The sequence below is a fragment of the Cordyceps fumosorosea genome, assembly GCF_001636725.1.
Source record: "Cordyceps fumosorosea ARSEF 2679 chromosome Unknown scaffold_48, whole genome shotgun sequence".
Classification (NCBI taxonomy): Eukaryota; Fungi; Ascomycota; class Sordariomycetes; order Hypocreales; family Cordycipitaceae; genus Cordyceps; species Cordyceps fumosorosea.
In genome coordinates this window covers 97,792-122,455 of record NW_017387348.1, presented here as the reverse complement: position 1 = coordinate 122,455, position 24,664 = coordinate 97,792, and the positions used below count along the sequence as shown (strand labels likewise).

The 24,664-nt window shown below is 53.5% G+C and overlaps 8 protein-coding genes across 8 annotated transcripts; 2 read left to right on the top strand and 6 right to left on the bottom strand.

The window, feature by feature from the left end:
• Positions 1-1,884: 1,884 nt before the first annotated feature.
• ISF_09422 (hypothetical protein) lies at positions 1,885-2,292 on the bottom strand (the record flags this gene model as incomplete). The annotated part of the gene is made up of 1 exon (XM_018853024.1): positions 1,885-2,292. One exon carries the CDS (start codon positions 2,290-2,292, stop codon positions 1,885-1,887), a length of 408 nt encoding a protein of 135 aa, XP_018699827.1.
• A 1,389-nt stretch (positions 2,293-3,681) lies between these two features.
• ISF_09421 (hypothetical protein) lies at positions 3,682-4,101 on the bottom strand (the record flags this gene model as incomplete). Its single annotated transcript, XM_018853023.1, has 1 exon — positions 3,682-4,101. The coding sequence occupies one exon, from the start codon at positions 4,099-4,101 to the stop codon at positions 3,682-3,684; it is 420 nt and encodes a 139-aa protein (XP_018699826.1).
• Positions 4,102-4,787: 686 nt separating this feature from the next.
• On the top strand, positions 4,788-5,311 carry ISF_09420 (hypothetical protein; the record flags this gene model as incomplete). Its single annotated transcript, XM_018853022.1, has 2 exons — positions 4,788-4,886; positions 4,958-5,311. The coding sequence occupies 2 exons, from the start codon at positions 4,788-4,790 to the stop codon at positions 5,309-5,311; spliced, it is 453 nt and encodes a 150-aa protein (XP_018699825.1).
• A 707-nt stretch (positions 5,312-6,018) lies between these two features.
• On the bottom strand, positions 6,019-8,007 carry ISF_09419 (Ankyrin repeat-containing domain protein; the record flags this gene model as incomplete). Its single annotated transcript, XM_018853021.1, has 1 exon — positions 6,019-8,007. The coding sequence occupies one exon, from the start codon at positions 8,005-8,007 to the stop codon at positions 6,019-6,021; it is 1,989 nt and encodes a 662-aa protein (XP_018699824.1).
• Positions 8,008-10,071: 2,064 nt separating this feature from the next.
• Positions 10,072-10,692, bottom strand: ISF_09418 (subunit P of phosphatidylinositol N-acetylglucosaminyltransferase; the record flags this gene model as incomplete). The annotated part of the gene is made up of 1 exon (XM_018853020.1): positions 10,072-10,692. The coding sequence occupies one exon, from the start codon at positions 10,690-10,692 to the stop codon at positions 10,072-10,074; it is 621 nt and encodes a 206-aa protein (XP_018699823.1).
• A 332-nt stretch (positions 10,693-11,024) lies between these two features.
• ISF_09417 (golgi complex component) lies at positions 11,025-15,950 on the bottom strand (the record flags this gene model as incomplete). The annotated part of the gene is made up of 2 exons (XM_018853019.1): positions 11,025-15,488; positions 15,558-15,950. 2 exons carry the CDS (start codon positions 15,948-15,950, stop codon positions 11,025-11,027), a joined length of 4,857 nt encoding a protein of 1,618 aa, XP_018699822.1.
• A 917-nt stretch (positions 15,951-16,867) lies between these two features.
• Positions 16,868-17,866, top strand: ISF_09416 (hypothetical protein; the record flags this gene model as incomplete). Its single annotated transcript, XM_018853018.1, has 1 exon — positions 16,868-17,866. One exon carries the CDS (start codon positions 16,868-16,870, stop codon positions 17,864-17,866), a length of 999 nt encoding a protein of 332 aa, XP_018699821.1.
• Positions 17,867-18,613: 747 nt separating this feature from the next.
• ISF_09415 (RING finger domain-containing protein) lies at positions 18,614-19,995 on the bottom strand (the record flags this gene model as incomplete). The annotated part of the gene is made up of 2 exons (XM_018853017.1): positions 18,614-19,688; positions 19,772-19,995. The coding sequence occupies 2 exons, from the start codon at positions 19,993-19,995 to the stop codon at positions 18,614-18,616; spliced, it is 1,299 nt and encodes a 432-aa protein (XP_018699820.1).
• Positions 19,996-24,664: the final 4,669 nt, after the last annotated feature.

Here is a 24,664-nt window from a genome sequence, read left to right as displayed (position 1 = left end):
AAGTCCTTAATCCTAAGGAGATTATGTGATCTCCTATCCTTTTTAGTGGCTAGTATAATAAGCCTTCGCTTTACCTCACTTAGCCCCGCCTATACGTCTTATAGTATTTATAATAAATAGCTAGACTATAGTTTTTTTTATACTATTAGAAATTATAGAGGGACTTAATAGCCTTAGAGCTAATAGAAGTACTTTAATAATATTATAAATACTATTAGTTATTCTATAATTTAAATAGGTAGATCCTAACTTTACTACTCTATACTTAATCTAGTTCTTAAGTGTAATAGTAACTAGATCCTAGTCTATATCTTAAGAAGTAAGTTAGGTTAAAAGTATAGAGTATAAATAAATAGTATTATAGTATAAGTTATTTTAAAAGATATCTCCTAATAGTAGAACTATTACTTAGATTAATTAGTAGATATTTAGTCTAACTATCTATTAGAAATCCCCTTCCTTATATATTTATTCTATTCTCTACTTTATTACCTAAATTATTTCATTTACTCTATAATCCTAGTAATCCTTCTAGTTTACTAGATTATTATAGTAATCTATTAAGCTATTATATAACTTTCTATCCTATCTAGGTACTAGTGTACTTAACCCTAGAGGGCGGCCCGAGAAGGAGGCCAGGCGGGACGCCTGCAGGACGCCCGATCAGGATAGAAAGTCACGTGACCACGATAGGCTCACGGGCTCACCGTGAGCCAGTGAGCCAAGAAAGGATCACGACCTCAGCGTGAGCCAGTGATCCAGGTAGCACAGTAGAGGATAGGAAGGGTATATAGGGAAGGGGATTCCCAGTAGATAGCCAGACTAGATCTCTACTGATCAATCTAAGCAATAGTTCTACTATTGGGAGTAATCTCCTAAACGTGACTCAAGCTACGATACTGCTCATCTGCACCTGTGGTGCATTCAACCTGACTCACTTCCTAAGAAACAGATTTACTGTGGATTAGAGAAGAGCCACCGTTACACTAGTCTACTTTACTTAGTTCTATATATATACTAATAGTATTTATAATAAGTTTATTTACTAAAAATCCCTTTCTTTATATATTTATTCTATTCTCTACTATATTACTTAGATTACTTAGTTTACTCTATAATCTTAATAATGTTAGATTAGTACTAGATTACTATAATCCCTAATAATCTAAGTATATAACTAGTTCCTTTATTCTTATACCCTTATAAGCACTTTATAGTTACTTATTAGACTACTCTACTCTTTATCTATAGTACTTTAGTATATTTATAACAAAAAAGTAGACTTTTTACTTCTTTTAATAAGTCTAATAGTCTATTAAGACCCCTATTAGCTTAATATATAACCTCTAACCTTATTTAAAAGTTATATAAAAGCTATAAAGATTTATATATAAATCCTTACTAATCTTAGTAAGGTGTGATTTTTATATAGATAGTTCCTAAGTTACCTCTAAGTATCCTATTAAAAATAAACTTAAGATTATTATATAAGGATATATAAGTAGATTTATAAGACTAATAACTAAAAATTAGTTGCTTAACTCTTAATATTATACTCTACTAGTAGGGTATAGAATAGTAAATAGGGTTATTACTACCTCCTTAATACTAGCTTATTAGTAGCTAACGTTATAAACTAAGGCCTCACTATGTGACCCTAAAGTGTATTAGTCCCTCCACCCTAGCATAGAGCTAGTTTTATAGCTAAAGGACAAGGTTGAAAGAGCAAGCATAGGACGCGCCAGTTATTAGAATTCAGCTTAGATGGCAATTTAACATTCTAAATAGTGATGCTATATAAAGAAATACTAATTTTCGTCTTTAAATCACGACAGGTAGAATACTTTCCATCTATGCACCATCTTTCGTGAATGAAATTTCCGCTCAGCATGTGCAGCCGCAGCGTTTGCAGTTTCCTGCGCCGCATGCCATGATGCTGCTGCACTGGCTGTCATTCTTGCAAGTAATCCAGGGTCCAGTTCCGTCACCCTCGGCCGCCCAGCACCACTGGCCGCCGCCGCCACAAGTATGCCAGCAATAGCCACGTGAGCAACCAACAGGCTTGCCGTTCCAGCAGCGTCGCTTCGACAAGTCATCCGAGGGATCAAGATGACCAAGAGGATGCTCCGCGCAGAGTCGGGTCTTAGACGCAGCGTCTTCGGACATGCCCGTCGTGTCCATGACGCCAAGCTTGCCGCAGATGGCTTTTGCTTCGTCGTCGTTGGGCTGAGCTGCGTCGACACGCTGCAAGGCAAGTAGGGCGATTCCGTAGATGTACGTGACGAGCTTCATGGTGAAGTGTTTCAAGAATGTCAATGTAATAAGAAACTGGAGATATCTGAGATGCCTGACAGCAAGTTGAGGGAAAGAGAAAGGGGTAATGCTAGGGCGACGTATCTCTCTCTTTTGTGGTTTTCGGGCTATAGGACTATTTCACCTGGACGAGGCTACGGATCTGGGCTTCTGTCACGAGGTCAAAAATACATTACCATTTTGTCGCGGCGGTACATCTCACCAACTACGGACGACGCGTACTCCTGGCAACGCCAGAAACACGTCACAGCGCAACCTTGTAAAATGGAATCAGGCTGCAGTCAATATGCATATGCAAACAGATCCTTTCATGTACACTATTGATTAGACAGTAACGAGTGGCTTCAAATAAGTGCGGCTATATCACCCGCTTAGCTATACCAGGCGCTAACTCAATGTACAGCTACAGTAGGTAGACAAAAGTTTCGATTAGTACCCTTTTTTACACCTAAATACTCTGTATTTAAACCCTTATAACTATACTTCTATAGATTCTAGAAATCTATACTAAGTCTAATTAAATATACTTATAAAAATAATAAATAGACTGACTTTAATATTTTATTATAAAATTCATTTCTTAAAATATTATAGAATAAAGTTTAAAATTAAAAGCTACTTACTTTTTACTAGTAAACTTTACCCCTACTTAGTATAAAAAACAAACTTTTAACTTCTAATAGAAATCCTAAGGAATATACCTTTTAAAAATAAAAAGTAGATAGATAGAGATAATTAAGTCTTTAAATGAATTAATTAGATTTAAATTACTATTTATCTATCTAGTACGTATTTAGTTATTAAGGGTAGAAAACTATATGCCTTTATATATAATTTAGTAGAGGAAGTACTAAACTAATCGAAACTTTTATGAACCTACTATAGTCGGACTGGCGGCGCTTTTAAATGCGTAGAGGGAAACACTGTACTTCCGTAAAGAAGGCTGTAGAAGTATTGCAGCGCATAATCATTCTGAAAAACTTTCATGCAGTTTTCGCTAGTGTGCTGTAGGTGAATTGTAGGCTGCCACGCGAAATAGGATTATTAATACCGTATCCCTTTACGCGTAACCTGGAAAGATGAAAGGGGTGTATGCTAGGTAATCTAAGGTAAATGGAAGCACCAGAAGAGTTGTAGGCTGACGCGAGGCTTGAAAGAGCTTTACGTGTAATACCATTGTTGTAGCATCATTGTTACCGTTAATCAAGCTCAAGGAAAGTCCATTTTGTAGCTTGCTTCAGAGTCATCGTATGCTACGTCACTTGCAGATCCTAGGAAGCTCAAAAATAGCTTATGTGCTACAAGAAGAATCACGAGGAAACCAAACATCTAGGTTTAACGAGGAATCATATTTATAGACTGTTCTACTTAACAGCCGCAGCCGCAGCCCTTGCAACCACCAGCACCGCAACCCATGGTTCCAGAGCAATCAGAGCCCTTGGAGCACCTCTCCCAAGGTCCAAACCCATCCCTCTGGGCGGTCCAGCACCACATGCCAGTCCCGGGCGGCCCGCAGGACTTGTAGCAGTAACCGTGGCGGTTACACCCTACTGGCTGCCCGTACCAGCATTTGCGTTTGTCCAGCTGCTGCGGGAGCTCAGGACTTCCGAGGGGATGGTCTGCGCAAATTCGAGCGTCTTCAACGTTGATGGAAGCTGGAAGAGCCGTAGTGTTCATGACACCAAGGCCGCCGCAGACCGCTTCGGCTACTTCGTACGAGAGCCTGGCGAAAGCAAAGTTGGTCGAGGCGAGGGCAGCAATGCCGCAAGAAAAAGTTGAAAACTTCATCTTGTAAGACGGATGATGGAAGAGTAGTAGATATTTTGTAGAATGTGTGGGAGAAAGCAATGTCGTAATAGAGAGAGTTAAGAATAGAGAGACAAAGGTCGACCAATCTGTTCTGGTTTAGATATAGAGTTGGTGTATTTTATATTTGTTGATACTGTTGACGTTGGTAGCTATACGCGTACTCGTTGTTTTCTGAATTATACCCCTCCCCTTTACGGCTCAATTGTTTCTCAGCTGAAACCTGCAGATGCTTGACACGTTAGAGGAAGAAGGCTTCAGAAAGCTACCGTTACGTTATAAGGCTGCAGGCTGGCGAGAAGGATGCTGTTCCGCTTGTGCAGATAATTACTGCTTCCCTAAACCGAAATAGATCTACACAGAGTACAATAAGGCTATTAGAAAAGGTGCAGGTTATAAGTCTTGCTTCCATTTTACCCAGAGGCAGTAATCGCTTTCCTCAATTGAATTCCACAATTACCCCGTAGAGGAAGCATAGCCAAAGGTTGCTCCCCACACACGCGCGTACGTACATACACGTACTGTACATATATATAGAGAGAGTGGGAGTGAGAGAGATGGTAAGTGTGATAAGACTCCCCCAACGAATGCTCCTGCCCGTTCTCCCTTGAACAATTTTCTTCTTCTCGTTCATTAACGCATACTCCAAGTTTTCTCTAAAATACAACATGCAATTTTCTATTGAATCCGCTATCGTCGTCGCCTGCATTGCGGCACACATTCCAACTACGACTGCGTTCAGCAAAGAACTGAGCGACGCCTTGCGTGTAAGACGAAAGACGTTACCGCGAACGACACTGTTTTAAGCCACTGACAGCTTTTTGTAAAAAAAACACAGAGACTTGCGCTGGATCCCACTGGCGATGGCTGGACCCAGCTGAGCGACGGCGACGGCGACGGCGGGCAGCTGCTGTCGCTCAACGGGGCAGACGACGTGATTGATCAGGTGGCCATTCCGTGGCAGCAAGAGGCCGAGCTGCGCTACGAGCTCTCGCTCGCGTATCCGGCCGTAGTAGCTGCAATGCAGTCTGGCCCCGCCGAGCAGTTGCGATCCGAAACTCGCAACGTTCTCGCGGAGCGCGGCTGCCCGAGTCTGATTATCCCTTGCACCAGTCACTCGACTTGTCAACAGGTCGGATGCTCTGCGTGCCTTTTTGAGAATCCAGTCGGCGTATGCTATGGCTACAACTAGAGGGGCAATAAAGTGACTAGCTTAGTATAAAATCAGCGATAGGCGTATACTTAAATAAGACTTAGGATTCTCCTAATTAGCTAGCATACATATATCTATATAGTATAGTAGGTATACTACTTAACTATAGCTTACTCCTAAGTAGTACTACCTTTAAATTAAATTATATTAATTAATTATATTACTCTAATTAGACTAGTCTACCTATCTAGTACCTCTATAATATTAATTTATTATACTCTAATTAAGTCTAACCTATCTAGTCCTTCTATAAATCTAATAAAAGAGGGAAAAACTAAGTTCTAGTAGAAAACCCCTACTTTTATATTAATACTACTATAGTACTATACTAGTAGCTATTTAGGGTCTATATAAAAGGTCCCCTAGTAAATCCTAGTTAAAAACTATAGTTAGTAGTAGTATTTATTTATAAGTGAGTTCCTCTAACTAGGGCTATACTTAGTGGCCCTAAGCGGCCTTACTCTAGGGCCCCCTCCTAGTCGTCCTACCCCTCTCTATATTTTACTATATTCTTAAATATTTATACTTTTATCCCTTTATACTACTTTACTTATTCCCCAAGCTAAGCTTTACTCCATGGAATTGGTAGCCTATACCGGCATGTCCAAGTGGCGAAGTATGTAAGTGGAAGCGCGGGTTGGCTACATCTTGTGTACAGAAGTGTAAAAACAGCCATGGATGTACCATCATTCCACCGCACCCCATTCTCGGAGCCTCACACGCAGCTGTGCCGGCCCGTCCGCTGCCTCGCTCAACGGCGTCCTGCCCACGGCATCCCTACGATTCACATCCACCTTGCCTGTGTTGAGGAGCAGCGTCGCCAGGTCGCACGATCCCTTCCTGCACGCCAGGTGTAGCGGCGTGGTGCCGTCCTCGAGCGCGGCCTCCGGGTCGGCACCGTGCTCCAGGAGACGCTCCGCGATACCGGCAAAACCGGCCTCGCAGGCGTCGTGGAGCGGCGTGCGACCCGCGGACAGCGACGGATGTCCTCGGGGAACTCTAAGAAGCAACAGGTCGACGATGCCTCCCTTGCCAGTAGAGCATGCAAGATGAAGTGCCGTTCGGCCGGTGCCCCCGGCATCCAGCACCGGATCCGCTTCGCGCGCCAGCAGTGCCCGCACGATCCTCGACTGCCCCCCCTCGCAGGCCAAGTAGAGCAGCGTCTCGCCCGTGTCTGTGACCGTTGTCGTATCACTTCCCCTCTCGAGCAGCTGCTCCACGAGCGCGACGTTGCCGTCACGGCAGGCGTAGCAGAGCGCCGACCAACCCCGCGCCGTGGTCAGGTTGACGTCCGCGCCGGCCTGCAGCAGCGCGCTGGTGACGCCCCTGCCGCCCCTGCACTCCGCCTGCACGGCGCACAGGAGAGGCGTGGCGCCGTCGGTCCTCTGCCGGTCCACGCGCACGCCCTTCTGCTTTAGCAGAAGATTGACGACGCCCACGAGGCTGGCGGCGGTGGCGACGTGCAGCCAGGTGGCGCCGAGGCCGTCCGCGGTGTCGTGGTGCTCCGGGTAGGCCCGGATGAAGTGCTTCAGGAGGCCGGTAGAGACGCGCTTCTCGCAGCCGAGCCGGAATAGCGCGTCCGCCGGGACGTTCACCCTGCTGCAACCCATGAGCAGCCTCGCCGTGTGCTCGTGCCGCAGCGCGTGGAACACGGGCGCCAACCCGTCCCTGTCCGGCCGATTGGGGTCGACGTCCGACCTGACGAGCAGCATAGCGACCATCGCCTCGTTCCCGGCCCCGGCCGCCAGCGCGAGCGGCGTCCGGCCCTGGCGGTCCGGCGCGTCCGGGTCGAACTCGCCAGAGTCCAGCAGCAGCTGAAACATGCCTGTTGCGATCCCGTTGCCTGGCGGCTCTGCCGCGGCTGCCCAGGACAGCGCGGTGCGGCCGTGGTCGTCCTCCAGCCTGGGCGTCACGTTGCGCCCGGCCGCGGCCAGCAGCATCCGGACCACCTCGGGCCGGCGCTCGCGCACCGCCAGGATCAGCGGGCTCGGCATCATCGGCGCGCGCAGGTCGCCGTTGGCCACGCGCGCCAGCACGTGGCTCACCATCTCCACGCCGGCGCTCTGCACCGCCTGCGCCAGCGGGTTCAGCCCGTGCGCGACGAGCCCGTCAAAGTCGACGCGCCCGGTATCCGTGAGCAGCCGCACCATGGCGAGGTGGTCGCCCTCGACGGCGGCGAGGAGAGGCGCGCTGCTCGCGTTCTCCCGCGGGGACACGTCGACGCGTGCGCCGGCGGCGAGGAGCAGTCGCGCGACGTCGAGGTGGCCGCCGCGCGCGGCGAGGGTCAGCGGCGTGTGGCACGGCAGATCCCGCGTCGCCGGCGACGCGACGTACAAGGCGTGGAGGCGCTGCGAGTCATCGTCGTCGTCGTCGCCCGGGTAGCGGCGCTTGCGATGGAGGCTCCGGGGTGGTCGCCGCGCGTTGGGGTCGGCGCCGGCGGCGAGCGCCCGTCGGACGGTGCCAGCGACGCCCCGGTGCGAAGCCCACTGCAGCGCCGTGCTGTTGGCCCGGCGGGCGTTGCGCGCGTACAGCGGCCGGCCCAGCACGTCGTGCAGTCGACGGCTCGTCCGGGACAGCGTTGAGAGGGCGGAAGCGTCGGCGGCGTCGGCGCCGAGCTCGTCGGCGAGCAGCAGCAGCACGTCGTCGGGCAGCCGCGAGAGGTGAGCGACGGACATTGTCGGAAATCAAGTGTCCCCCGGCTTCTTTTCACAACAATAAGAGGGTGGGTGTTGAATTAGGCGGTCATCACAAAGGAACATCCGGCCGTCGTCCGTTGCGTCAGTAGAATTGTTGAACTGTGGACGCAGTCAAAAGAAGGCTGCGAGCTGCAGCCTGGAGCGGGGAAAGACAAGGACCTGACCGCCCACACGAGGCTTTCATTCTGCGCCTCCGAAATCAACCGCCCCATCAAGAGTCAATATTCCTTTGCATGCGAAGCGCGGCTCCGGGTAATCGGCTCTCCATGTCGGCTGTTACTTGCCGCGCTATTGCCCATTGCACCGCAATTGAATCCTACGCGCCCCTCTTACAGCCTGATATTATGAACCGATAATGATTCCTTCTGCAAACATACACGTAGGCACAGGCATCATCACGAGAGACATCTCAGGGCTGTTTTGGTGTTGGTGTTATTATTCTATTGACCGCTATGGTCTATGACTCTGTCAATGCCTCCATCGGGGCATACAAGACATGGACAGAGACAAGCACTTATCTTGTGGAATTGGGCCAGTCGGATATCCGATTTTCAATTAACGGCTCTTCCCATCAGGAAACAAGGCTTTGCCAGGCTCCATGCCCGGATCCTTCAGCGGCACCAGCAACCGAGTAATGCCTGGTACTGGCCCGCACCACAGAAGTTGCTTGCAGATTCGGTGAGTCCTTTCATTAGAGAAAGGTATCAAAGCTTCTCATATGACGTGAGTAGATATGAAATGGCGGCATGTCCCGTCTCAGCAATGCAAAGTACGCAAGTATAAATAAAGGGACTTGGACCCCAGTTCACCCCGAGGCGAATCATCTCTTCTACAGCCCGTTCAAGAATCCCAGCACTTTCACACATAACCAATCTTGCGCACACAACACGATGCAGCTCTCAGTCATTCTTCTTTCCACCCTCGCCGCCTTTGTCGCTGCGGCCCCCGCACCCGGACGCGGAGGATATGACACTACTGTGAGTTACCCGACGAGAGCAAGAAATAGACAAGCAGTCAAGACTGACGTGGAGCGGCAGGGCTTGCCAAAGCTTAAATCGGTCCAGGGAACGACTCGGGAGTAAAGCTCTCAAGCCGACGCCTTGTGTGTCAAGTGAGTTACACTTACCATGTAGGAGGCTGTAAGGGGCAAGTCTGACATGGGAACGGCAGAACCGCACAGAGGCACACCGAAAGCACCCGCTAGGGTTACTCAGGGCTCTGCATCACGGACGTTAAAGATACAGGGCGGATACTAGGGGATGTTCGGCCCTGCGAGCTGCCATAACTCGGTCTTCCCTAGCTAGGTTGTCGTGGCTCTGCATCATGAGGGGGGGGGATCATTTTGGAAGGGGCCTGCCAAGTCGTCGTATGAAGCTATTGGACCGATATAGCAGCTAAATATAAATCGGGCTTCTTCCTCATGTTTCGGGGTCTTCCCCACGCTCTCCTCAGCGAACCAACCAACCAACGGGGGTCGACTTGGGATGGCCCGTGCCGTCGAGACAACAAGTAATAACGCAAAATTCCTTTGTTGCATAACCTGGTCAATATCCTCATCCAAGGTTGCAGCCTGAATAGCACCTATTCTGCGTTGCCGACCCCGTCTGCTCGCAGTAGCCAGTGCAATCACTCTCTCGTGATGAAGGCTGACTTCCCCTCGAGAATGTGTCGGGTCATATACATAGCCTTGAAAACCAGTTTTATGAGAAGATGAACAAAGCTTTTGAATACCTCATTTTGGTATCTCTCCCTGCTTAGTGCCGGGGTATGTATGCATGTGCCACCACCGCAGAGTCTGAATAGTAGGAGCAAGTATAATACACAAGGCCAGTCCTGTCGCCCTCTTTGATCCTAACAACAGCGCCCTTTGCCATGTCGCAGGGTCTCATCGTATACCCTGCTTCCAGGGAAGAAAGTATTAAAAGGAAATAGAAATACACCAGAAATGCACAAGGCCACTCAAGCCGGGTATGCCACGCTCGCTCGCTCCGAGGATGAAGCAGACAAGAACACAAGAACAACCAAACCGGTCCTCATCCCTCATCATATCGTCGTCGTCCACAGATCATCCTCATCCTCCTCCCCCTCCCTCCCCTCCCCGTACAGCACCTCGCACACGCCCGCCAGCGGTATATCCAGCACCGCATCCGTCCCCCTACTCCACGCCTCCTTCCCCCCCCCGCGCGCCACCTGCCCCGCGTCGTCCACCACCGTCTCCACCCTCCGCAGCTCCAGCGTCAGCACCTCGCGGTTGTACGACGCCAGCGCCACGTACACGTAGCACAGCGCCATCACCAGGAACGCCGGCGTCGCCAGCGCCCACCACCGGTCCGGGTAGTAGTAGATCCCCAGCCCGTGCAGAAACGGCGACGGCAGGTACGCCCACAGCAAGTACACCAGGAAGGCGAGGCTGCTCAGCAGGTACAGCACGAACCCGTAGTATTCATAGGTCGGCACGCGCGGCGCCGCCGAGGGGACAATCGGCGGCGGCGAGTGCGGGTGTTCGTCGTCGGAGGCGTCGGGGGGGCGGCCGTAGAAGGGAGGGGCGAAGAAGTTTTGTGGTAGGGGCGGGCCGGCGGGACGGGGGGGCGAGGTGTCGGAGCCGGAGGAGCTGTGGTCGTCGGAGAGGTAGTCCACGCCTTCGTCGTCGGATGAGGCCTGCATTTGGTGACGTGTGGGTTTGCGCCCGCCGCGCGCGTGTTGCGTTGTGGTGAGGAACAAGGTGTTTGTTTGGTGGTGATGTTGAACGGGGGTTGAAGCTACCTATGATGCGACAGCTATGCGGACCCACTCCGGGCACATCATCGCCTAACGTATCGCTTATCGCTTATTGTCGCTTGTGACGAGACATGATTCTAGTTAGTTCACGCAACTCCCAAGAATAATTAATTCTCTTTTGCTTTTTATTATTTACACGGGCAAAACCCGGATTCAACTCGTGAAAATATAACTTGCTGTATACATAATTATCATTAGTCTACCACCTCCGTCCCCCATTATCCATCAATCGGACATCGGTACTCCCTGTCCCGCGCAGGTCCCGTGCCGTTCTCCTGCTTATCCTGCACCGCGTCCAGACAGCTCTGGTGGTATACATGTCGACACGCGAGGACCACCAGCGGGCCGAGCGGAGCGTCCTTGGCCGTCGTCGTCCCGCCAGCGACCGCCGCCGCCGCCTGCTCCTTGTCCTCGACCAACAGGCTTACCGGCCGCGTGTCCAGGCTCTTACCTTTGCCCTTCCCGTCCGTTTCCGCGCTCGACTCGCCTCCTGCTCGCGTCTTCTTCCTCTCCTTCTTTTCCTCCAGCCGTCTGGCGTCCTCCGCGGCCTGCCTCGTCTCCCACGCCTCAAAGACGGCACCGCCCGCGACGCCCGGGCCCCAGACGCGGCGGCCGCAGTGCTCGCACGTCGATCCGCGCGGCCGCCATCCGCGCTGGCGCAGCTCCACCGACTGGCTGACGTTGACGAACAGGCTTCTATCCAGCAGCCGGTTGGAGAGTCGCAGGATAGACTCCTCGTACGCGTAGGCGGAAAAGATGGACGCAAGGACGCCTCGCAAATCGGCCAGGTTCGGGGATGAAGCCGCCGCGTTGGCCAGGAACGCACGGAGGACTCTCAAGAAGGAGATATTGGTGCCCCCGGCCGCTAGCAGCTTAGACGCCGACTGGCCCGGGTTCTGGCCGGACGTCGACGCCAGGAAAGCGGTAAAGGTATGCTGCACCAGCGATCTCAGTAGCGTCAGCAGTCGTTCGCCATCCAAGTCTGCTTCGACTACGGCCTTTTGGATTTGCGATGATATTTGCTTCGTCAGCTTGACTGCTGCCTCGATCAGTTGCAACCACAGGGACTCGTCCGTGGTGAGCGCTGCCTGGGCGTCTTTTGCTCGCTTCTGAACGTGCGTGGCCCGCTTGGCCGGCCTCTGCTGTCCTTGGCAAAGCCAAATACCAACGTACATGTACTTTTGCAAGCCCTGAAGCAGCTCCTCAATAGAAGCCTGCAGATCGACCGTGTCTTCTTGCCAGTCCGCTGCACCGGACAGCACGCCCTGAAGCGCCGACTCGAGCGTGTCAAAGTGCGCGACCAGGCGCTGCATGGCCTTTTCCACCAGTCCGTCACGAGTAAGAATTGTCACGGCAGCATCCACGACACCAGTCTCCTCCATGGTAGGCAGCACTTGGTCAAGCCGAAGATCCCCTGCCTGGACACGGTTGATGTAATCTGACACGTGTGATGGCTCAAACGTACACATGAGACGCACATACTGCTCAATGAGATGCCGGTCTGGCGGCATCTCCTCTGGCAGCTTTTCACGCTCCGAGTCCAGCAAAGTCTTGAGATATGCAAACTGGAGATCTGGTGCATCTGATGCGCTTTCCAAAATTTGCTTTTGCGTTTCACTCGTCTCTCCGGCGAGCACCACAGCAGACTTCTCGGGGCTGAGGTCCAGTAAGTCCCGTGCGTGATCGGTGATGGCTTCATGGATGCTGGTACGCTGCTGGAAGCCCAGTTTTGTCGAAGGGCGCAGGCAGCTGGCGAGGCACTCAAAGACTTGGTCCTGGTCCGCTGGGTCCTCAAAGTATGTGCGGATCAACGTACCAAACTGCTTGTCAACCTTGAAAATGCGCTTCAATATACGATAGAATCCAGCTTTTTTGAACTGCGGCAGCAGGGCCGTCATGTCGGTCGGATGGTAGACGGAAAGCAGGTATTCAGCACTCAACTGCGCATCATCTGCCAAGTCCTCGCCGGGGTAGTTGCAGAGCCCCTCGAGCACCTTGGACAGCGTCGATCCGGAGAAGAGCAGGTACTGCGGGAACTTAGGTAGATTTCTCGCGATAAACATGTCTAGATATATGGTGTCGGTCGCGGCGAAATCATCGGGGTTCATGACGTCCAAGAGAATAGACAGAATGTATTGGCGGTTGATCGTCTGCCCAAAGATTTGCTCTTCCGGTATGTCTACCGCTGAGCCTCCATTTGTCTTTTTATCTGGAGAGTCGTTGAGAAAGGGGTCCTCAAACGCCTCGTTGAGCGCGCTCAGGAAGCTCGGCGCATCGTAGCGCAGGATAAGCCTCAAGTACGGGAAGGAAGGCTCGTAGTCCATCCCAGGCCGTGTGAGGAACACCTTGCCGCTTCCTTTGGGCCAGGTTATCGTATGTCCAGAGAAGAAGAACCAGTAAATCTCAGCCTTGGCTTGACTCGCCGTATCCTCATTCATCGGCTCGCCATTTGGGTATATCCGGCTCGTGAGCGTGTAAGAAAGGTATGGGAATATCTTGACAGCGTTGATGCTGAAGTAGTCCTCACCGACGGCATCGCTGTCATAGCTGCCGTTGGCCATGATCGGCACGAGCAGACTCAGAAGCTCAATCATGGGGGTTATATAATCGCGGATCGCCTGGTTCCAGACATAGGTGAGGGCGTCGTAGAGACTGTGCTGCTTGCACAGGAGTGTGATCTGGTCGAGATCGAGCGTCGCCGTCTCCATGTGGCAAATCATCTCTTCCAGTCTGCTCTCCCAGCCTTGCGCGGCATAGTGGTTAACCATGGCCTTGACCACTACAGGAGGGATAAAGACGATGGACCTATCAAGGATATACGGCTCGAGGACTTCAAGGAATATTCCTGCTACGTCGGCCTCTTCGTACCACTCAAACATGTCGTCGAGCAAAAAGTCATCGTTGCCAATGTTGAGACACGCCACAAAGCAAGTCTGGGCGAGCTGCTTCAGATGCGCATCATCCGCGGCGCTCTTATCTCTTTGCCGCTGGGAAAACGCGTACTTGAGCGACGCGCTGATGATTTCCAAAACCTTATCCTTGACCATGCTATGCCGTTGCGTTTGATCCTCTGGTAGCCCGACTGTCAGCTTGTCCGCGTCGCCCGTGTAGTAGGACGTGGCAAGCTGGATGGCCCCAATGTAGTCGCCGTGCTCCATCATGGCTATCAACCGGTCGGCCCAGTTCGAAAGAGCGCCCAAGGAGACCTCGTTAAATCCGAGGATGAATATCCTGCCTTTGTAGGCCTTGAAGCTCATGTAGAAGGCGTCCGCCACCACCCCGTGCATCGAAGGGTCCTCCTCGTCCAGGTTCTCGACCAGGCTGTGCAGCTGCTTCGAGTAGAGGTCTTTGTGGTACATGTAGCGCTGCATCAGGTCAAAGGCCTCGGCCATGCGCATGGTCCTGTCTTCGAGCACGATCAGGCGCTGCGAGACGGTGAGCACCGTGATGACGGAGCGGCTGAGCCACTGCACTGCAACAATGGCCTCCTCGCACTTCCATCTGCTGCGCGCCTTGAAGCGCAGGCTCGGCGGCTGGTCCTCGTCTTCGCTGGGCACCTCGATGACGTCGAGGACCGTTAGGACGTTAGACCAGCAATACGCCAGCTTCACTTTCGATATGTCGCTCCCGCTGACGGGATCCGGCGTCTTTAGCCTGACAGCGGGGAACCAAGCCAGACATCCAGTCATTGTGCTGTGGGCCGGGACGTCCTTTGGTCGGGCCGACTTGTGTTGGGTTTGCGCGACCGGCGTGGTGGACACTATGACAAGTAGATACGGCGTGAGCATAGCCGTCAGCCCCAGGATGTCCGTGGCGCACTCGACGTTGCCTAGAGGCAGCGAGGCCAACGCGAGCACGGTGCTCGGCTTTACTGGCTTGCCGGCTGGCTTCGGGGCGTCGGGGTAGCGGCCGAGGATCCTTGTCGTCTTGACGGTCCGGCCGAGCGCGCCCGTGCCGCGGGTCGCGAGATGCGAGAAGGCCATGCCGCGGTCGTCAGCCGAGACGAGGGCCGTATGTCGCGTGCCCAGGAAGCCTAGGTGAATCACAGACACGTTGGCGACGTGGCCGTCCGCGGTGCGGTGCGGCGCATCGCCGCGCTCCAGGTGCGGTATGCTGAGGAATGGACGCGAGGGTCGCGACGTGTCCCAGGTAAAGATGCTGCCGTTGGCGTGGCCACCAGCGATGGTGGTGTGGTCGGCGGAGACAGCGATGGCTGTGATAGCGCCCGACTCGACGGCCTTTGTGCCCGGACCAATGATGAGCTTCAGGTTCTGACCGTAGTCGAAGACCAGGATGATGCCCTTGGAGGTACCGAGCACGATGGACGCCGAGACGGCGAGGCACGTCGGCGAGCCAAAGGTGCGGCGGCCCGACTCGGAAAAGGCTTGACCGTTGAGCTTCTGTAGACGCGTCCAGCGGACCACCTCCCAGGGCGGTGTCGTCGTCTCGGTGTCCGGGCCACCACCAGCGTCGACTTGAAAGTTGGAGCTGAGGGAGACGTTTCGGGAGTGGCCGCCGATGAAGGCAGGCGACGGGGAGCGCGGGCTGTGTGTGCCTGGGGACGCGATGCGTGAGGAGAAGCGGCGGTCGAAGGGGCGAAAGGAAGGTGTCGGGCTGCCGAGGTATGCGCGGGAGGCGACCGAGGGGAGCACGCTGCTGCTAGGAGAGGATATCCGGGAGCCCTGGTTCCTGCGTGTTAGCAAAGAGCCGTCGCTACGGCCAGAGGACAGTTACGATGGGGATTTACTTACCTGTACAGAAGGCGAGATGCCCTGCGCAGAGGTAAGCGAGTCAACCGGGCTGCGCATCCGCCTTGGTGTGAGGTCTACCGAGTCGGCGGCGTCCGCGGAGCCGAGCTCGGATCCTTCCTGCAGCTGTGCAAGAGGCCGCAGTGGTGTTGTCGGCGTGTGGGCGTCTTGGTCCCCGGTTTCGGCGACGGCTTCTTCATTGGTAGCATCTTCGTCGTTGCCGTCGTCGCCAGTCTCGAGCTGGGGCACATCAGCGTCGTCGTGCTCGTCAACCTTGCCGTCCCCGTTGACGACGGCCACCGGATCAACGATGACGGCCGTTGCGTCATCGGGCGTCGCGGGGATGTCGCCCAGCTGCTCTGACGGGACAGCCGGCTGGTTCTCTGAATCTGCCATGGCGTCGCCGGTCGCATTACTTCATGGTTTCCGGAGGGCGGTACGGTCGGGGGAGGGCTTGCGTGGCGTGAGGAGGCCCCGTCTCTCGGCCGAGCGTGGAGCGTGGAGCAACAATTGCGAAAAGCTTGGAAACCTGAGTGGGACTGGGATGCGGTGGGCGGTGTATCGTTGTGAATTGAAGCCAGGAATAGCTGGCCCTATGCCTGGGCGGCTGCTTGTCGTGGTTGGATGAGGAGGAAGAAGAGATGAGAGGAGGCTGGGTGCGTTTTGGGGGGGAGCTTTGACGACGTTACTGAGCTCCTGCCAGCCCTGCGTGGGTTCATTGTTAGCCTGTGTACATCCCACTGTACTGTAGCTTCGCGCAACGGTGGCGGTCCGGTGTTACTCCGCCACGAGGATGTCCTGCACCCCGCAGTAGCTGAGGGACGAAATATATTTGTGCGATCACGGCTGCAATTCATAGAGCGAGTTGGAATTTAGAGCAAGGAGCCCAGCTCATTCTTGGGGCGTGGTGGTGCAAGCAGCTCAGCAAGGCGGCCCTGGAACGGCTATGTACCTACAGCGCCCAGCATCTTAGGCAATAGCTGAAAGGCTGCATGCGTGGTACCTATTGGGCATGAGGACAAGGGGAAGCGTAGGAGAAAACGAGATGAAGAGAAATATGAGGACAGAAGGATTCAAACATTACTTTTAGTTTTTAAACAAACTCCAAATCTAGGCAAGTTAAGTCAAGCCGCGTATATAAAATCAATGCTATATACCTACCTAGGATCGCCCAAGTACGTCACTCCACCCAATCGCAGCACAAGCGCATTTCTTCACCCAACTACCCATCATCCTCCTTCACCTGACAACCCTCTAACCTTTCAGCTCACACCAACACCAACACACACACACACACACATATACAGCCCAACATGTCCTCAATAGGCCCCCAACTCCCACCCCAACCCTCTGCCAAGCGCAAACGCACGCCCGGATCCGGCGACGCGTCCCCCTCCTCCTCCAAGCACACCCGCCGCAACAACGACGAGATCGACCTCGACGGCTCCGACTCCGACTCTGACTCCTACGGTCCTCGCGCCGCACCCGCACCCACAGCCTCCTCCTCCTCCCGACCATCTCTCGGTCCCTCATTACCACCCTCCGCCGCCGGTGCGCAGAACAAGGACGAGATCGGCCTCGACGACGACTCTTCCTCTTCCTCCGACACTGGTCCCGCCCCTCCTCCTCCTGCGCCAGCACCTGCCGTCCGAGAATCGGCAGCAGACCCCGACCCCGACTCCTCCTCCGACTCCGACGACCAATACGGCCCTGCCCTCCCCAGCGCCTCCGGCCGCCGCCGCGCCCCCATCGGCCCCTCCATGCCCTCCTCCTCAGACGCGCCCTCCGCGCCCACCCGCGACTCGTGGATGCTCGCGCCGCCCACCTCCAGCGGCTACTCCGAGCGCGACCCCACGAAGCTCAAGGCGCGCAAGTTCGCCTCCAAGCCCGGCACCGCCGCCGCCGCCGCCTCCTCGTCCTCCGGCGGGGACCTGGCGGCGATATGGACGGAGACGCCCGAGGAGAAGCTGAAGCGCCTGCAGGATTCCGTGCTCGGCCGCACGTCCGACAGCGCGGGCGGCGGCAAGGCGGCGGATGAGGCGAGGGCACGCGAGGAGGAGGCGCGGAATCAAAAGATTTCGGCGTCGATCGCGGCGAGTCGAGGCAGGAGCCTGTACGACGAGCACCAGGGCGGTGGCGGTGCGAACAAGGGGGGCAAGGCCAAGGTGGAGGACGATGATCCGAGCAAGAGGGCGTTTGATAGGGAAAAGGACATGGCGCTCGGGAGCAAGATTGGCTCGGCGCAGCGCAGGGAGTTGGTCGCCAAAAGCGCCAACTTTGGTGGGCGTTTCCAGAAGGGCTCGTTTTTGTAACAGACAGACAGGCCTTGTATTTTACGGTAACAATTCGTAAATAGCATGGTACACCCTTTGTTTACAATACATCTGCAGCTGGGACTTCGCGAGCAACAACTTCTCCAAACACACGAGGGATCAAAGGCATTCACAATGTAACACGTGTGTATATATACCTCCGAGGGGCTATTTAGTATGCCACATCAAAGCCAAAACTCCGCCGCTATCAAAATAAACAAAGATTTCAACTAATCCCAAAAAAAAGCGAAAGAGACAAAAAATAGCAAGGACAAACCCGTTGCTGCCGTATCCTTCCAAGTGACAATGCAAGTTGAAAATAAATAAACAGAAGAGCAGAACCGAGGTTAATCGACTCAGCCCAAGCGCATTTTGCGTGCTTCATGTACAGGCGTGGATGGGCATGTCGGCTCACTCTCCAGAGTGAAACATGCCTCGCCGCAGAGATCAAGATTCCGCGGTATAATCAAATCCGCAGCCAACAAGTCATCGATTGCAAAGCCATTTTAACACCGCCAATCAAAGACATTCCCGCTTTAGTGTGGCTTGGTGCCGTGGGATATGTGACGTGTGAGAAAATGCAAGTAGGAGCAGGCGGCGTAGTGATGTACAGGCGCAGACCCGGTCTTGTTGTGAGGATTTTTTGAGCTGGGGACAACGCTCCCCTTGTGGGAGCGATGGAGGTGATGAATAGAGGTCGTAATGAGGATGTCGTTAATGGTATTGGGCGGGCAGACCGCAGCGACTCTACGCCACAACGTGAGGTCTGGTGCCAGACTCTAATTGAGCCGGCGTTGGTTCTGCTGTGGCGGCAGGGGCGGGTGCCTCGGGTTGGGCGGCATTATTCCTGCGGCCAAACCGCATAGCGGATCGCATAGATGACACCATGCTGCGACTGAAAGACTCGGTAGGTTGATCCGCGGGTGTCTCGGTTGTGTTGGTCCTTGAGCGTCGGCTCGTGCGGAGGGGAGGAGCTGGGCCGTTGCGGAACCAAGCAGACGCAAAGCTACTAGGCATGTTCATGCGCGTATTGCTGCGCGGATCTAAGCTGGGGTTGGTCTGGGCGGCGGCATCGCCATCCTGATTGGGCCGAGGCTTGGGCGTGTAGTAGTCTGCCTTGCAGAGCGGACAGCAAGCACGACGGCTCGTCAACCAGGGGTCAACGCAAACAGCATGGAAGGCATGGCCGCAGGTAAGGCCACGGATGTCATCGTCGTCCTCGAGCGTGTCAATGCAAATAGCACAGGTATCACCGGGCGCAGCAAGGCACTCGGGGGGCAAGGCGGCGTTGATGTGTTCGTCGTCATCGTCTTGGTCGTCCTCGTGGCTTTCAACGCGTTGCACGTCGTCAGTTTTGGGAAGTGCAGCGGTCGAGGTCTGTCCGGCAGATTCGATAGCGTCAGTGTTCTTAGCTGGTTTATCCTTTTCCGTCTCAGTTGGCTTCTCATCGGCTCTAGTTTCGGTCGCAGCAACAGGCTCATGGCTATTTGGCGCCGGGTTTGCTTCGTCTGTCGACTGGCGCTCTTTTGTGATGGGAACCGATGAAACCGCTTCAACGTTGTGGATACTGGTTGGTCTGCTGGCGGACAAGTCTACGCCGCCAGCAGTGGGTAAACCTTCTCGTGCACGCTCAATAACCCACGTCTTGTACTTCATCATAGGAAATTTATCATTGACCTCGTCCATGGTCATGAGCTTCTTTTCGCGACGACGACGATGAGGTCTGGGCATATTTTCCAGAGGCAGGGGTTCGCCATCTTCACCAAGGCGGGCGCGGTTACGGGCATTGTAACGGAAGCAATACTTGACACCGACGATGATCCTGTGGCACGAGTTAGGACGTGTTGGCACAGTTGGCACCCAGTGGACTCCAATATCGAGAGGGGCGAAAAGGGCTTATCTTACCAGAGGTTAGTGAATACAACACCGAAGCCTAGAGCGACGAAGAATAGGAGCGGCGAACTGCCTCTGTTGTTGTCCGAGTTTTTATTGTTCTGAAAGTTGGAATCGGTGGGCAGGCTCGATGTGGTTGAAATGGTGGACGAGTTGGCGGTGGGAGACGGGGTATCGGTGGCGGCCCGAACAGCGATATGCGTAGCCTCGATGACGAAGTCGGAGAGAATCGTCATGATGGCGACGGTGAGAAGGTGAGATTGGAGCAGTAGGACTGGGAGGCAATCGCAGAGGTGATTGTTGAATCAAGTCGTCGTGAGGAGGTGGGCAAGGGCCTGAAGGCGGCAAGTGGGAGACTTCATGCAAATGTAGCGGGCACGGCGCACCAACCAAGCGCCCGTTGGAAGGGAACGTTGAAGATGTAGCGTCGTGGCAGTGTCCCTTGGCGACAGATGAGGAGTGGTGTCGAGGTTGGTCGGAAGAAAAGAAGTCGGAGGCGGCGGACAGGTCGGAGAGGTGAATAAATATCGTGGACGTTGTCGACAAGCGTCAGCAAGTGACAAATGAGGCGATGGATGGGCAGAAACGGGATCTGCGTCGACGCTGATGGATGGAGGATGGAAAGATGATGTATAGGAACGGGTGAGCGGGTGGGCGAGAAGGTTGGTAGAGGTAGAGAGGGCGGATGGGGCGGCGCTGGTGGCCGTGGGAGAGGGATGGATGGATGATGGCGTACGAATAGACTTGGCTGACTGGGGCTGGGCTTTGGACTCTTTTGGGGGGGACAAGAGGAGAGGCGAGGAGAGAGAGCTGGAGGAATAGAAGGCGTTTTGCGGAGTGCAGGGAGAGTGGATACTGGTAGGGGAAGAGCGGCGTCGCCAGCCAAGAGGCGGCTTCTTTTTAGGTGGCCAGCGGTACCCATATGGAGTAATAGATTTGGAAGAGCATCTTAAGCATGGGCACTTAACTAACGCCCTCCTTAATTATTACAGATCATGTTAACACATTCGCGGGAGCTGCGCTGCATGCAGAATGGCTGGTTGACGGGCTCCACCTCTGCCGTTAGGCTCTGGTAGTGGGTGCAAGCATAGCGCTAACAGCTGGCTCCCCTGTCGTTTTAGTGAACAGTCAAGCTTGCAGGTACCTTACCGTGCTAGGGCTAGTCAGGCAGGTTATTTTAGGCCGCACCAGTACCCAGCCACAAGTCGTCTCTCAGCTGTTTGTGGCAATGAGAAGAAACACAAATAATTGAACGTAAGAAGGGTACAAAGATCCAACCCAAAGTGTACAAGAATTACGTGGGAATAAAATGGTGTCACGGACGATGACGAAGTGTGGCTCGCATCGTGTGTGATACCGCCCAACTTAGTAGCATCGGAGCATCGGACGGGTACACGCATAAGTTCTATTTTACCGCCAAACAAGCAACGCCCAGGTCTCACAAACAAACCAGGTGGGCTTTCCTTTGCTCCAGACGTTGTGAATTCGCTCAATTCGCTCAATCGAGGGGTCAACATCTGCAGCCCGCGTACTGAGACAAGCAGCATCCACTGGTCGTGGCCTGGTCTGCTGTATTCGGTGATAATAAAAACTACGAATTAGCTTACTGAAATTGAACTCAGGCTCCGTATGCACACAGCCTCAGTGGCGCAAAATAACCGCACCGTCTGCCACACGCAAAAGTGCACACCAATTAGGTCCTCCAGTGAGAGTTGCTGCCTCAATTGCTTCTTCCAAAGGCAGAAAAAAAACAATGAAAAAAAAAAGGGAAAAACAGACCACTCGAGCTGAGCCACACTCATATTCCATCCATCCTCTTGAAGCTCCTGACGTTTCCACTCCCCCAGTCCACGTCGCAGCCAGCCGCTGTTGGGAGAGGAGGCGTCGGCATCAAGCCTGACTCGAGTATATGACCGCCGAGTCGGCGGCGTCAGCCAGACTGAATGCCCTTTTTTTCCTTTTTTTTTTCTCCTTCCCTTGTCCTTTTTAGGCCTCCTGATCGTACTTTCTTTTACGCCGCGGCCATTATCCGTTTGGCTAACCAAAATTGGTGACTCTGCGTTTGCATCGTCAACCGAAGAAAAAACGTGGGCTGATTTGGCCAGCAGCAACAAGGCACTAGGGCTTGGTCCCCTCCTGTCTCAAGTGATTGCGCAATGAGACATCAGCTACCTGCCCGCCTCGGGCCAACTCAATCACACCCAGCCAAACAGCTCCTTCTGTTATACCCTCCCCTTTCACGATCTGTGCTGGTAGCAACTGTTGGCGTTGACGGCTTGGCCTTTCTTGTCTAACCGGTTCATCGAGGCGCTCCAGGTACAAACAACTCGGTGTAATTACCCCGCCAATGTTGTTCATCCATGCTTCGCATCGTTCCATGACGAACAATACCCATCCTGATGCAACTCTACAAGCACCATTATTATCTGGAGAAGCAGGGTCATCAGTCCACTTTTCCACTTCCTGGTGACAGCGCAGACACCGGGGGAGGGGGATCGCCCAAACACAGCGAACACAATGGCTGTGCAGCGTCCGTCTCGCGCGGAGCGGCCAATTTGGTTTGTCGGGCACGTATCAGTCTGGCTATGGCTAAAATCATGATTCCACAGATTCTTTCATCTCCCTCGATGTTTACGGATACAACTGATAATGTTCACCTCGGATGGCGCATCATCCGGCCTTCCCGTAGCGTCGCCCGCGCCCGCCACATCCCCAGTATTTTAGCACCCACGGCCAAGCGCCGGGCGGCCCCAACAACGAGGCGTCAGTCAGTTGACGTGTGATTCCAAAACGAACAACGGGTTGGGGTCCCCTCGGTCTATCTTCTTCCATCAAGAAGGGGGGGAATCGGCTGCCGGCAGTCGAGCATCGCCCCGATGGCGTCGCGCCGACGACACGCAAATCAAAGAGTCGGTACTCGAGATAGCCCGCTGCAGATGTTGGGTGTGCGCATCATGACGCAGCAGTGCACACACGGAGAGATTCTGGACAGCCCCGGGAGGATGAGCAACGAATAAGCCGCAATGGCTTGGGGCCCCCATAGTGACCGGGCGAGCTGTCTTGGCCGCCCAGCCCTGGCCAGACGAACCACGCGACAGCTTTTCACGCAATCGCAAAGGGCAAACGCAATTACAAATGCAAATGCAAGGCGATGCAATGCAGGCGACAGACTCGTTGCCCATCAAGCCAAAAGTTACCAGCACCGCTGCACTGTAAAACTGATAACTACCGATGTACTAACTACTAACAGTAATACTACCAACTCCGTATAGAAGAAACAGCACCTCTCAGCCAACCTCAAACGCGACCCCGTCTTGGCGCGGCCTAGTTTTCTTACTCTAGACAATACGGGTTTGAGAAAGAATGAACGTCGCCGTCTCTTCGTCTCCGTCTATTCGTTCTTGTTTCAGTGCCTCTTCTTGCACTGCTCTTCAATTCCGAGCAGCCGGATGAGTCTTTGTCTTTTTTTCGTTGGCCGTTGACATTGACATTCCCAGACGTGGAGGCGGGGCTTCTTCTTCGAGCCCTCCTGCGAGTGGGCGGGGTTGCCTTTTTAGCGCCCTCCGCCATGTCCTCGTCAGCCCAACCACCGCTGAAGTAACTTGGCACTATAACTCCAGTTAATAACTGTCATGCTGATGATGATAGGATTTGTATCAAAAGAAATAGGACAGAGTTTCTAACGTCAGAGATAAGGGACAAATCCACAAACACCCAAGAATTTGCATCTAGCCCAGCACAGAGTTCCGTTAATGCGGAAATACACCTCTTTGACTTGGCGACATCGGCGACCGTGCCATGCTGCCAATAATGATAAGAAAAGAACTTTTTATCTCTGAATCACTGTCTCAGTTGGCGTGTATGATCGGTCTCTACCGTCAAACAGAACCGCGGACTGGTATGAGCCAGCCCTGCCCAGTAAACGTCTGCGTGCCATGTCCCTCGCAATGTCTTGTAAGAATATTTCGCCATTGATAAAATCCCCAAAAAAAAAAATATGCATCGCCGGGATCCCTTATTAGCGCCGATTTGCAGCTGCATCCTGATCTCTACTTCACACGTGAGGCGAACTGACAGACGCCGACGCATTCTCACAAAAAGGGGCATGTTTGCCCCCTATCATCAAGTCGTACATGTGTTTGTTCCATAGCTCTCGGCATGTTGCCGTCGCTCAAGACGCACGGTTCTGCGCTCTGTGCCGATTTTCCATACGGCGGCATTCTACAAATTAGTTACGTCAACAACACCGCTGCTATCCGTACTATGATGCATGAGTGCCTGCCAGTAAAACAAATGTCGATACGAAGTATCCGTGCGAATTAATGTATCCGTTTATCATTACTGCTGCAGATACTTCGTGATCCGTATAAATTTACTTGCTGCAGACGACATGGTTCCAGGTTCCCTGTTAAGTCAGTCCCCAGGTCTCGCCCCCTTTCTCAGCCCAAGACACGGCCCTCGTAGCGAAATAAGAAGAAAAGTTCTCTTCTCCCATCTCGTGTCCTTTTGGCAATGCGGCCTGGTTCTTCATCGACCACACGAAAAAGTGAACAGGCTTCCCGCATCCTGTCCTGTCTCGCCCGAGAAATTAGAGTGCTTCTATTTTTACCCTTGTGTGATCCCCTTGTCCCTGGTACGGATGTCATGCCCTTGTTCTGGTCAATCAAAAACGCACGCAAAGGGGGCAGCCCGAATAACCTTGCCGTGCCTTGTCCGATGCGCACGTGGAGCATTGCGAGGATAAAGCGCTGTCGAATGTATTACCCTAGTCCACGCTCAATCATTAACGAAACAGCTCGGATAGCGAAAATCTTCGCCCCTGGCTATCCATGGGCTCGCAGCCGGGTGTACAATCCTAAGCAATATGTGCTCCTTTTCCCCAAAACCGTTCCGGTGTGCAGACAA